The sequence below is a fragment of the Cyprinus carpio genome, chromosome B11 (genome assembly GCF_018340385.1).
Source record: "Cyprinus carpio isolate SPL01 chromosome B11, ASM1834038v1, whole genome shotgun sequence".
Classification (NCBI taxonomy): Eukaryota; Metazoa; Chordata; class Actinopteri; order Cypriniformes; family Cyprinidae; genus Cyprinus; species Cyprinus carpio.
In genome coordinates, this window is record NC_056607.1 from 12,310,172 (window position 1) to 12,322,856 (window position 12,685).

The window sequence follows — 12,685 nt, forward strand, 5'->3', positions numbered from 1 at the left end:
AAATGTATTCATTCATGCATTTATTTATTATATGTATTTATTTACACGGAAAAGTAAAAAGAAATAAAGGAATTAATAAATATGGAAATAAATACACGTGGGAATAAATAAATGCATATAATAAATAAATGCATGAATAAATACATTTTAAAATAAATAAATAAATTAAATAAATATATAAGTAAATAAAACTTAAAAAAATAAATAAATACAGAAAATAATACATAAAGGAAAAAAGTAATTTAAAATATAAATTCAGGATTCAATTTTATTACAAATTAACTATTTTTGTTTTAATCACATCATTTATTTATTTTCGTTTTATTACATTTATTTATTTATCTATATATTTATTTTTAATTTCTGCAGGTTTGGTCCTCCATAACAGTGGACTCGAGTTCCTATCAAAGAGACTATGGCTGACCGAAATGTCATACTTTCCTACTATATAGTAGGCAAAAAGCAGTAGGCGGTCAAATAAGTATGTTTGAATCCTCAGCATTTATAAAAGAGTAGGCCAAAATTGCACTAATTCTTGCGAGATTGTGACATATGCATACTTAATTTGCGTTCTAATATGCCTACTTACCTACTATATAGCCTAGTAGAAAAAAAGAGTACGTGATGAAAGAAGTTCGTTCAAAAACTGCAGTATTCATAAAAGAGTAGGCGAGAAATCCCCGGATGTCCTACAAAAACACGGTTCCTTGTGTTAAAATCATATTTGTTGATCTACTGTGTAGTAAACTGTTGATTTTCTTAACGTTATTAGGTTAAATGTCTATTTAATAAGAGACAAGAAAATGTTCTAAAAGAATTGCAGATGAGCACATCACAACATAGACATATGAGTGAGTGATGTGTGTAGAATTCACTGTAGTCAGCACTGATTTAGATGATTCTAAGTAGCTAATGTAAATAAGTCTACATGAGTAACTAAGCATAAGTTATCTATTTCATTTGTCCATTAGTACTGATATTAATTAACATTTGTGTTGGATAAAAAGTGGGTTAACACATCAGCAACTTCCTCAACATGTATGCAGTATTGAGCAGATAAATCACAGAGGTGACTTGACTGCCATCAAAGGCTTTGAGTGTGTACACTACAGAAATGAACAAAGCATCTTAAATCTTAAATTGTAGTTTATTTTAATTATTGTAATTTCAAACAGAGCTATAACAGCACTTTTCTGATTCTTGATTGCTGTACATTTGATGCAGAGCTTTTGTGGTGGAGCAGGTGACAGCAGCATTTGTGAAAAAAAAGGAAACCCTGAAATAAAAATACAAAGTAAGCTCATTTCGTTACTTATTATACAGAAATCAGATGACATTGTTCTGTTAAAATGACTGCTTTTCTATTGTGTTTGTGCATGTTTGCAGGATCTGAAATGTCTGGAGAATGCTGTGTGCAGTGAGGATGGAGAGTCCACAGCAGCATCCTGGAAATGGTCTAGTGCCATGGATGAGACGCTCCATCACTCCACCTGCCCTTACTGCCTCATCTGGGCCGGATGTGTGGCCTCTTCATCTTCAGTGACCCCAGAGTCAGCTAGAGCATCTAGAGAATGACCAAAAGACACTGAGGATGTGAGTTTGGTCAAAGTTGGTTCTGCTGGTTTCTGTTAACCCTTTAAAGGCCCAAATAGAAATTTTATGAAGCATATGTAAGCATTTATATTATAGTTGTACTTTGAAGAAATAAACTTTAAGAAATAAGCAGCTGTATTGAGCGTTTGTGCCCAAGACACAAAAAAGCATTTACAAAAATCACATTTACATTTATTCATTTGGCAGGGACTTTTATCCGAAGTGACTTACAGTGCTCTTATTACAGGGACCCCAAACCCCCTGCAGCAACCTGGAGTAAAGACACCGGTTGTGATGACTGCGGAGATCGATCCAGCAACCTTCTGCTGAACAGTTCACTACACCACAAAAGTAATGAAGCTATATCAAAAATTAGCATGCAATTGTAAACATATGAAATTAAATTAGGCAAAAAATTGAATACATGATTGTCAGAACAAAGTTTGAATAAAGCTTTGTTTCATTTGTCATTGACTTGTATTTATTTATTGTCATGGTTACTTTTATTTATTCTTTTACTCATTTATTCATGTTTCCTGTTGGTGTCAGTAAATAAAATATAGACAAATTGTTTCACTAACATATGCATTAATTCATTATTTGACTAAAAATTGAGATGTATTCACCTTGGCTGCATTTGTCTAGTGTGTATAGGTATGGCATATGAAAAAACAAATTACAATTTGTTTGTTTTACTAAAAAATATAATTAATTATTGGTCAGTATTTATCATTATTATTGCTCATAAGAGTTGGGGTGGGCTAGCAATGCTTTCTGATCTTTCTAATCTTAATTTCTAAGTAGTAACACTTACATTTTTCAAATGTAAAATCAACAGTCTTCTCCAAAGGCAAGATCTTTGAGCAGCTGATCGATGTCTCCTTTGTGCAGATATTACAAACAATGAGGAAAACGTACTATGTAGGGTTGTCATGATACTGATGCTATGAGGTGTTTGTGCACCTGTTGCTCTTGTTTTCTTTATATTATTATTACTGCAGAACTTATAATTACATGCAAGCTCAGAGAAAGATGCTTGTATCATAAATGAACAATCATAAAGACAAGAAACAGAAAACATAGCTATAATGGTTTTGCGTACATCTTGAGATTATATACACAGGAAAAAAGGATTAAATATCTTTGAATAATCATAATATTCATATAACCATAATGCAAATTACATTTGTTTTTGTTGTTGTTTTTTTGTTATTTATAAGCCCCAGGGATGAAATGAGAGAAATTTAAAAAGAAAACGAGGAAAACAAATTAGTTTTAAGCCAGTTCTGCGTGTAGATGAACAATTTTACACATAAAACAAAGAAATTAATAACATATTCACAAGATAATGATTTGGGGTTTTCGTTGGGTTTTATTACAGATGGAGGTATATGTTGCTAATATCTCATAAAAATTCAGAACTTCAGATCTTTCCAAAACGGTTTTCAAGCACTGCATGCAAGTTTAGTCTAATACAAAGAAGACATCACATTCTTTTCATAGTCCTCCCGAAGTGTGAAGAGAATGTTAGTGTTTTAACTGATAAAAGAAGCAGAGAAAAAAATATTTTTTTAAAAGAAGATTGCAAATTTAAAGTCTTACAGTTTACATAAAAGCTGTATCACTAAAATATTACATTTTCAACAATGCTTCTCAAGGAAAGAACTGCAGTGCCTCCAACCCACCTGGATCCAGATAAAAATGCTCTTAAGGTAGGTTTCTAACAGTCACCTGCCTATTAAAACAGCAAATCCACAGTTGTTACAAGTCCTAAACATTTTCATCCACAGTCCCCAGCTGTACCAGCGGAGTCCCTCTGATAAAGATTGTTACCAGCCTCGGGTGGGTTTCCAGGTGTCTACAATCTTCCCTTTAGAATGGACAAAATAAACTGGATGCATCATAGCTGTAGCACAAGCCTGTCAACAAAACATACAGCATGCAAATAATTTTAAATCAGTTCATTTCATTGTATTAATATGTGTCATGTTAAGTTATCATTAAAAAACAGAAGGGAAATAAAAGGGAAATGCAGCTGCCAACATTGGCAGTTGATATGACAAGCCCTCATCTCTAGGCTATGTTAAATACGGGCTCATTGCATTGAGGATGAACAAAGTTTGTGATGAATACAACATTTTTTTTGTGCAGTGAAGCTGTTTGTTTTTTTTTTTTTTTTTCAGTTCAGGTTAATTTTTTTGTTTTGTGTAGTATTGGAATTATGCACTTTAATGTTATTTACTCTTGTTCGATAAAAAGTTTTAGTACCGTGTTGATGTCCAAATTTATGTTGTTGTGAAAATTTCTCATGGAGTTATGATGTGAAAGAATTGGCTTATTTGGATGGAGAATGTCCTTTCATACAGTCTGTTTCTGTGTGCTCTGTTTGAGGGAGATGGTTAGTAACTCACATGGTAAGGTATAAGTGTGAGGAGTGACCCCAGTGGGAACTGCTTGAAGTCCAGTTTTCCAGAGATGGGCTCCACCCTGCCGTGTTCCTGAGTCATAGACAGGAGTCTGCAAAACAGATGACACCCTTCATGCTATTTATATCATCTGACTCACAAAACCTCCTACTCGCACTGTTGAGATGTAAAATAAACATCTAAACATGTACAGAGAAGGATGATCCAATCTCAGTTTTTAATATTTGAGAATGGATTTGATGCTTAAATATTTATTCTCATATGAATCACATTTTGATTGTCAGTTCAAATGAATCAATCTGCCAGTAAATGAAAAAAAAAAAAAAAAAACCTGGAGAAAAACACCTTCATGTCCATCCATATGATCTCTTACTTGAGTTCTGGGTGTCCTTCGATGATGGCATATCCTGTAGGTAAGCGCCCCCCGCCATCATGACTCAGTGCTGTCCACCCACAATCTACAAGTAACTGGTTCCTGTGTGGGTAGTGGCCTATGACCCGCGTCAGCACCCGTACTGCCACATCCTCAAGTGTACAGGACCCGATGAGGGACTGCTGCACATCTGAACATGCAACGGATAATATTATGATTCAAAACAAGCTGATAACATCACTGCTTACAACAGGAGAACATGGCAACACAGACCATAAAATATGTAGTTCCCAGGATGCACCTCACTCAACATGGCCATGTCTGGGACTGGGTGGCTACAGGAAGGGGTGGAGCCAATGCTGGATTTGACACCTTGTATTCCAGCAGCCTTCAACCTATGGATAGTATGAATAATACCATCACAGCATGTTAAGGAGGGATGCATTGATATAAAAAAAAAAAATTAAATTCCAATAATCTAATGATAATGTTCATATTATGTGCCTAGTGCCTACCTTAAAGTTATATGGTTTATTGTCAAAATAAATCAAAATCAATTATTAAGTGAATTTAGACACCATATTATAATATGCAATATAAAAATAATGTACATTTATTTTTTGCTAAACATATTTATTAGTGTTTAAATTAGTGTTTAAAATTATATGCTTTGTTAACTACATTAAAAATAAAATACTAAAAAAGTGATTCAATTGTTTTAAATGCAATTTAGACATGGCAATATGATGTACAATATTAAAAAAACTTTTTAAAAATAGTAAAAAGCTTTTAAAATGTTTTGTTGACTAAATGAAAACAACACTAAAATCAATTATTTTAAATATGAATATAGTCATCACAATAAAAGTGAAATTAGACATCACAATATTATAATGTACAATCTTAAATAAAAAACTTTTACTTTATTTTGTACTAAAGATTACATTTATTAGTGTTGTTGAATTATTAATATTTATAAACGAAATTGTCTAAGTTGTCTAATTAAAAATAAAACATTTAAAAAATCAAATCTCTTAATTTTGAAGGCTATAAGTGAATAGATCTGCCACAAAATTATAATGTACATTATAAAATACAAAATAAATTTATTTTCATGCACTTTTTTTTTTTTAAAAGGTTGCATTTATTAGTGTTGTAAATTATCTGTGCTTAAAATTACATTTGTTGTCTACAGAAATTAAAAATAAAATCTATTATTTTAAATGTCTGTAAATTTAGATATCACAATATTATAATGTATGGTATTTATTTATTTATTCTTTGCAAGAGATTACATTTGTTAGTGTTGTCAAATACTTAAAGTTTTTAAAGATTAACTTTGAGTGTTAGATGATATCATCATACTTCTCCATGAACTGTAGCACAATCGTAGTGGTTTCCTGAGCAACAGCTTTGATTTGCTCCTCCCCCTGACAGGCGTAGGTGTTCCCGCAGTGGGCGTAAATTCCCATCAGCTCCACCCCTGAAGTATCCCAGATCTCCAGGGCAAGCTGTAGTGCAGCAGGGTCACAATGAGGAACGCCCACTTTCAAAACACACACAAAAACAACAATTTATCCAACTGCAGTACACCTAAAACCATGCTTCAAACATTTGGACATACATTTGCTGAACTCCATCTTCAAGTGTTACCTCTCCCATTGTCACAATCCAGTTTCATCCACACCTTCCAGACTTTTCCCTGTTTCAGAGGTCTCTTCTTCAGCTCCTGCAGGGCGAGGCGGTTGTCCACCACGACGTGGAATAGAGAAAGTCTCTCGGACAGCTCTGCACAGCGCTCCACTTTATCGAATGGCAGAGGGTATGCATAAAGTATATCATCATAGCCGTTATCAGCATAGAATGACACCTCGGCTAGAGTAGACACAACAATACAACGACGAGAGCCTCCTGTCATGATCTCCGCACACTCCCTGAAGACAGATAACATTAATGAAGACAGAAACAATGGTGATAACATGACACAAGTATTACTTTAAGGTTAATATTCCTTTGCCAAAATCCTTTGTTTTCTTTTTACAGTGCATAAATGGCACTTGGTTTGATTTTTTTGTTAAATAAATAAATATTTGGACATTTAAGTAAATAAGTATTTGGACCTTTAAGGCACTTTTTATTATATATTTATTGACAGAACTTGACTACTTGACAGAAACCATCATAATTAGTAAAAAAAATAAAAATAAAATACAAACATGTAGGAAAAAAAACAACTTTAAATTATGTGTTATTTAAACGTTTAAACTTGTAAAATGTTTTGCTTTAGAAGTGTGGGTGTGGGAATTTTTATTCCCCAAATAAATGCCACTAATAAAACTGTTCAAAACAAGTGTCTAGCGTGATTAGGGTATTAATAAAAGTATCTTGCAATCATTATTTTCGAGGGTTGGTGTTGTTGAGAGTAGCGTCTCACAGTGTTTTGTGTGTTTTCATGTGAGGTCGGAGCTGCACCCCGAGCTTGTGGAAGCGCTCCAGCATGCCTTCAGCGTTTCTTGTCATTTTATCCAGGTCAATGATCAGCGCTGGAGTACAAAGGTCTTTGATGAATTCAACAGCAGCCATTATCGAAAAACTAAAAGAAATAAAATATAATAACACATTTAAGCGAAATGGAAACCTGTAGAGCTGTAAAAAGTTGCAGACTGTGTACGTTAGATATGCAAGTTAATTTTAAAATCATATAACGTTAACCTAAGCATTTCATTTCAGTTGTAAATGCATTTAAAGATAATCCAGTAAACATGAGATTTATTTATGGTCAAAGTAACTCGTGTCAAATAGTTATGATAAACTGAGGATAAACTAATAATAGCAGCTTTTTTTTCACTCACCATAAAGCAGCGGATCGAATTCTTCTGAATGAGAGCGAGAGTGCGAAGTCAGAATCAACACCGCGATACAACACGAGACAAACTGCGGCTTTTCAAACCTAAAGCTCCTGACGAGATTTACGGAAATATATAGGAGTGTTTCTTCCACCACGGGAAACAGAAAGTTTTTTGTTTTTATTAATATTATTTATATTAAAAAAAAAAAAAAAAAAAAAAATTTCGCCGTTTGTTCGTCATAGACATTTTTAGTATTCTTCATTTATTTATTTATTTATTTTTACTATTTTTCAAATGGTCTTAATATATGGGTCTAGTTTTTTTTTTTTTTACAGTTGTCCAAGACCCACACTTAAATTTTACACTGATAATCTATCACAAAAATTAATTATTTTATCATTAATATTGTGTCGGTGTATGATCAAGAAATATTTTGTAGGTTTATTAACGTCCGTATTTATAATTCTTTATATTTTCTGGGTTGCACAGGTTATTCCCTTGAAATGTATATGTAATATGTTATTTCAAGCAAACTTTGTCATTATTAGCCTATCACTGATACTTAACAGAAAAGGCGAATCAAATGTTAGTTTGGATTAGATTTTTTTTTTTTGCATAATTGATTATTATTATTATTATTATTTTTTAAATCAATTGAAGATTTTTTTTTTTTTTTTTTACTTGTTTTTATTTTGGTGCAAAACGTTGATTTATGTGGTGTGATTTATGTTTGATGAGGGTGAGAGACGCACTATGTTATTGTTGCAGCCTGTTAATAAAGCGGCTTGATGAAAACTCAAGGGAACAGTCTTTATTTGTAAAAGAACCCAACGCAACATGGTGTCAGAAGTGGCTGTGCTTTGAGAAGGAAGTCAGCTTTACGCCCGGCTAGCTATTATGAGTGAGGAAGACCAAGCGAGAGGAGCCTCAGCAGCGGGAGCAGCCGCGGCGGCAGGTCCAGTAATGGCGGCGGCAACCTTCACCATCAAACCACCGGAGCCGTTTGATTTTGCAAAGCCTCAAGAGTGGGAAAGGTGGAGTAGACGGTTCGAGCGTTTTAGACTGGCAAGTAACCTGAATAGTTCTTCGGAAGCAAACCAAGTTAATACTCTGGTTTATTGCATGGGAGATGAGGCTGACGACGTGCTAAGAGGGCTCGAGCTAACGGCCATGCAGCGCCAGCAATACAATGCAGTCAAAACAGCTTTCGACAGACATTTTGTCCCAAGAAAAAACGTGATTTACGAGAGGGCAAAATTCAACAAGAGAGTGCAACAGCCATCAGAACCTGTGGACACATTTATTACAGCTCTTTATGCACTAGCAGAAAACTGTGAGTACGGTGCTCTTCATGATGATCTTTTGAGAGATAGGCTTGTAGTGGGTCTTAAAGATTCGTCTCTGTCAGAAAGAATGCAGCTTGACAAAGATCTCACCCTAGCTAAAGCTATCACTATGGCAAGACAATCTGAAGAAATAAAGAGACAGCAAACTGACCTGAGAGGGTGAAGTTATCGCCAGCAAAACAGCTATGGATGCAGTACAAATTAGAAAAGCCAAGCTGAGTAAGTTTAAAACCAAAGAGCAAAAACAGATTAAGTCTCCGAAGTTTCAGCAGACCAAACATGACACTAAAGCATGTTCCAGGTGTGGCAAGGCACCCGCACACGCAGCAGTGCAGTGCCCAGCAAAAAATGCAGAATGCCATAACTGTGGAAAACGCGGACACTATGGTAGAGTCTGTAAGTCCAGCACATCTGTGAACGAGGTTGCGGACAGTGCGGCTGGACTTTTTCTGGGTGAGGTGGATTCTGGAGAAGAACCATGGCTGGCAGACATAAACGTGGGCGGACATAAGGTGACCTTCAAGTTAGACTCCGGAGCAGATGTGTCTGCTATTTCCGAACAAACATTTTTGAGCTTCAAACTCAAAGACAAAGCATTGGACAAGGCAGAAAAACCACTCTATGGACCGGGTGGGGCTGCGTTAACTGTTTTGGGGTCTACCCACAGAGACTATTGTGTATGGTGATAGGAGCACTACTGAGAAGATCTATGTAGTCCGAAACCTCCGCGTGCCACTGCTGAGTAGAACTGCTTCGGTGAGACTGAAGCTTATCACCAGAGTCGATACTATAAACAAAGAGACAGTGACTAAAGCATACCCCAAGTTATGCGAAGGACTTGGGCGGGTACAAAAGCCATACACCATAAAACTAAAACCTGATGCAAAGCCCTTCTCGCTAAAAGTGCCAAGGCGCGTGCCACTGCCGCTCATGGGCAAAGTTAAAGAAGAGCTGGACAGAATGGAAGGGTTGGTAGTTATTAGTCGCGTGGACGAGCCGACCGACTGGTGCTGTGGCATGGTTGTAGCTCCCAAAAAGGACAAAGAGAAGGTGCGTATCTGTGTGGACATGACACCTTTAAATGAGTCCGTGTGTCGTGAAAGATACATACTTCCTTCTGTAGACCAAACGCTAGGCATGCTCACAGGTGCTCAGTATTTTTCTAAACTTGACGCAAATATGGGCTTTTGGCAAATACCACTATCCAAAGAGTCTGCACTCCTCACCACCTTCATTACGCCATTCGGCAGGTACCATTTTAACCGTTTGCCATTTGGCATCTCCAGCGCGCCCGAACATTTTCAAAACATGATGGTGACAGAGGTTACAGCAGATCTCGAGGGAGTCGTCTGTCACATGGACGATATCCTGGTCTGGGGATCGACCGTAGAGGAGCATGACACAAGACTGCATGCTGTCCTGCAGCGGGCAGAGAAAGCCGGCGTTACGTTGAACATGTCGAAATGCGAGTTTAACAAACGAAAAGTAAAATTCCTTGGATTCATCGTCTCAGCAGATGGAATGAGTCCTGATCCAGACAAAACCCAAGCTGTTCAGGACATGAAGGAGCCAAGCAACGTGAGTGAGCTTAGGAGCTTTCTCGGTATGGTGAACCAACTGGGGAAGTTTATTCCAAACCTTTCTGAAAAGGATAAACCACTGAGAGACTTACTTTCAACTAAGAACATGTGGTACTGGGGGCGCGACCAGCAAAAGGCGTTTCACAACCTTAAACACGAACTGTCTTCTCCTCCTGTGTTACAGCTCTACAACCCGAATAAGCCACAGAAAATCTCCGCGGATGCCTCTTCATTTGGCCTGGGGGCAGTCATGCTACAGAAAGAGGGAGATGTGTGGTCGCCAGTTGCTTATGCTTACCGATCTTTAACACCTACAGAGCAGCGCTACGCTCAGGTGGAAAAAGAAGCGCTAGCTCTTACGTGGGCCTGTGAGAGGTTTAATGACTTTATTCTAGGCCTTCACTTTGAACTCGAAACTGACCACAAGCCACTAGTGAGTCTTCTGGGAGGACAAGCTTTGGATGCGCTTCCGCCGCGGATACAGAGATTCCGTATGCGCTTAATGAGGTACTCATACACAATAAAGCACATCCCTGGCAAAAGTCTCACCACAGCTGACACACTCTCACGCTTACCGCTTACAAACAGTGTTACGGGCGCTGATACAGATCTTATGGAGGACACTAATATTTACCTTGAATCTGTGCTAGAGGGCCTTCCTACAAGCAGTAAATATCTGGCAGATCTTCAAGAGCAGCTGATGTCTGACAGTGTCTGTTCTCAAGTCATAAGGTACTGTGCAGAAGGCTGGCCGGATCGTAACCAGCTACAAGGAGCGGTGAAGCACTACTGGCCTGAGAGAGCTGTTCTGAGTGTGCACAACGGACTACTACTTAGGGGCACAAGGTTAGTTATTCCTGCTAACATGAGAAACTCAGTTTTGGACAAAATACACGAGGGGCACCAGGGGGTGGTTAAGTGCAGAGAGCGTGCCCGTCAGGCAGTGTGGTGGCCAGGTTTAAGCAACCAGATCAGTGAACTTGTCCTCAAATGCAGACAGTGCATACAGGAAAGAGTCAATGCAAGAGAGCCTTTAATGCCCACAGATTTACCTGAAAGACCATGGCAGAAGTTAGGTGCTGACTTGTTCGCTCTGAAAGATAAAAACTATATGTTGCTAGTGGACTACTTCTCTAGGTATATAGAGATTGCTCAGCTCAGCCCAACTCGCTCTGCCAATGTCATTGTGCATTTGAAATCAATATTTGCACGTCATGGAATACCAGAGATACTGATCACGGACAACGGCCCGCAGTTTGCATGTCAGGAAATGAAAGACTTCGCAAGTGAATACTGTTTTGAGCATGTGACCAGTAGTCCCAGATACCCCCAAAGCAACGGTGAGGCGGAGAGAGCTGTCCAAACAGTTAAAAATCTCCTCAAGAAAGCTAGTGATCCGTACAGAGCTCTATTAGCCTATAGGACCACAGCGCTGGCAAATGGCTACAGCCCTGCACAGCTTCTCATGGGGCGTCGACTTCGTACCACCCTGCCGATGCTTCCAGAGGCCTTGCAGCCTTGTGTGCCAAATCTTCGACAACTTCGGCATGTAGAGAGGGAGAGAAGGATGAGACAAACCGAATGTTTCAACAAAAGACACAGAACAAGAGATCTGGATAAACTGATACCCGGAAACCCTGTTTGGATTGCAAATGCAAAAGCAACATCTGTCCACCCAACTCCGCGGTCCTATGTCATCAGTGGACCGCAGGGAACTATTAGAAGGAATCGCAGTCATCTTGTGCCTTTGCCGATATCAGAGACTCATACTGAAACACAACTGACCCGGTCTAATGAATGAAAGAAACACTCCTGCAGAGATACTTTCTGAGCCACAAGCACATCAAACACCAGATGTTGTTCGAACCAGGTCTGGTAAAAAAGTGGTAAAACCAAAAAGACTGGATCTATAAAAGAATGCATTAACAATTCAGTATGCTTCAAATAAGTCTGAATATGCCTTAATCTAATGTGAATTTGTGCATTGAAAATGTTCTAATGTTTCAATAACTGTTCGATAAGGGAAAAGAAAATGGTATGGAAAATGTTTATGCCCAGACATTTACAGTTGGCTACCAATGTGGCATTTATAAAAAAAAAAAAAAAAAAAAAAATATATATATATAAATGCTAATTGTTTGAGTTAAAGCTAAGGGTAGTTAACTTACCTTCAGTAAGGGGGATGTGGTGTAATCTATATTACATGTTACCACTAGAGGGCAACACGGGCATGTAGATGGGGGAGTACTGCATGAGCAGGGTGAGAGACGCACTATGTTATTGTTGCAGCCTGTTAATAAAGCGGCTTGATGAACACTCAAGGGAACAGTCTTTATTTGTAAAAGAACCCAACGCAACAGAAGAGACAAATTGTTCAATAAACAAAAGAAGTATTCGGTCTTGTCTTTATCTTGAATCTCAAATGCACTGAAGCAGTGTTAACTAGAATCTGCTGACATCTTTTACACATGTTCTTGTCACGTTCAAGTTCAATGGCAGTGAGGCTCAGACAGATGTA

The 12,685-nt window shown here is 37.6% G+C and overlaps 2 protein-coding genes across 2 annotated transcripts; one reads left to right on the forward strand and one right to left on the reverse strand.

The window, feature by feature from the left end:
- Positions 1 to 2,957: 2,957 nt before the first annotated feature.
- On the reverse strand, positions 2,958 to 7,376 carry LOC109063797 (D-threo-3-hydroxyaspartate dehydratase-like). The gene is made up of 8 exons (XM_019080820.2): positions 7,245 to 7,376; positions 6,827 to 6,985; positions 6,046 to 6,326; positions 5,758 to 5,938; positions 4,666 to 4,787; positions 4,393 to 4,582; positions 4,005 to 4,110; positions 2,958 to 3,512 (listed from the first exon to the last, which is right to left on the reverse strand). The coding sequence occupies exons 2-8, from the start codon at positions 6,973 to 6,975 to the stop codon at positions 3,423 to 3,425; spliced, it is 1,119 nt and encodes a 372-aa protein (XP_018936365.1). The 5' UTR covers positions 6,976 to 6,985; positions 7,245 to 7,376; the 3' UTR covers positions 2,958 to 3,422.
- A 1,396-nt stretch (positions 7,377 to 8,772) lies between these two features.
- Positions 8,773 to 11,968, forward strand: LOC122138831 (uncharacterized protein K02A2.6-like). The gene is made up of 2 exons (XM_042733446.1): positions 8,773 to 9,217; positions 9,492 to 11,968. Exons 1-2 carry the CDS (start codon positions 8,773 to 8,775, stop codon positions 11,966 to 11,968), a joined length of 2,922 nt encoding a protein of 973 aa, XP_042589380.1.
- Positions 11,969 to 12,685: the final 717 nt, after the last annotated feature.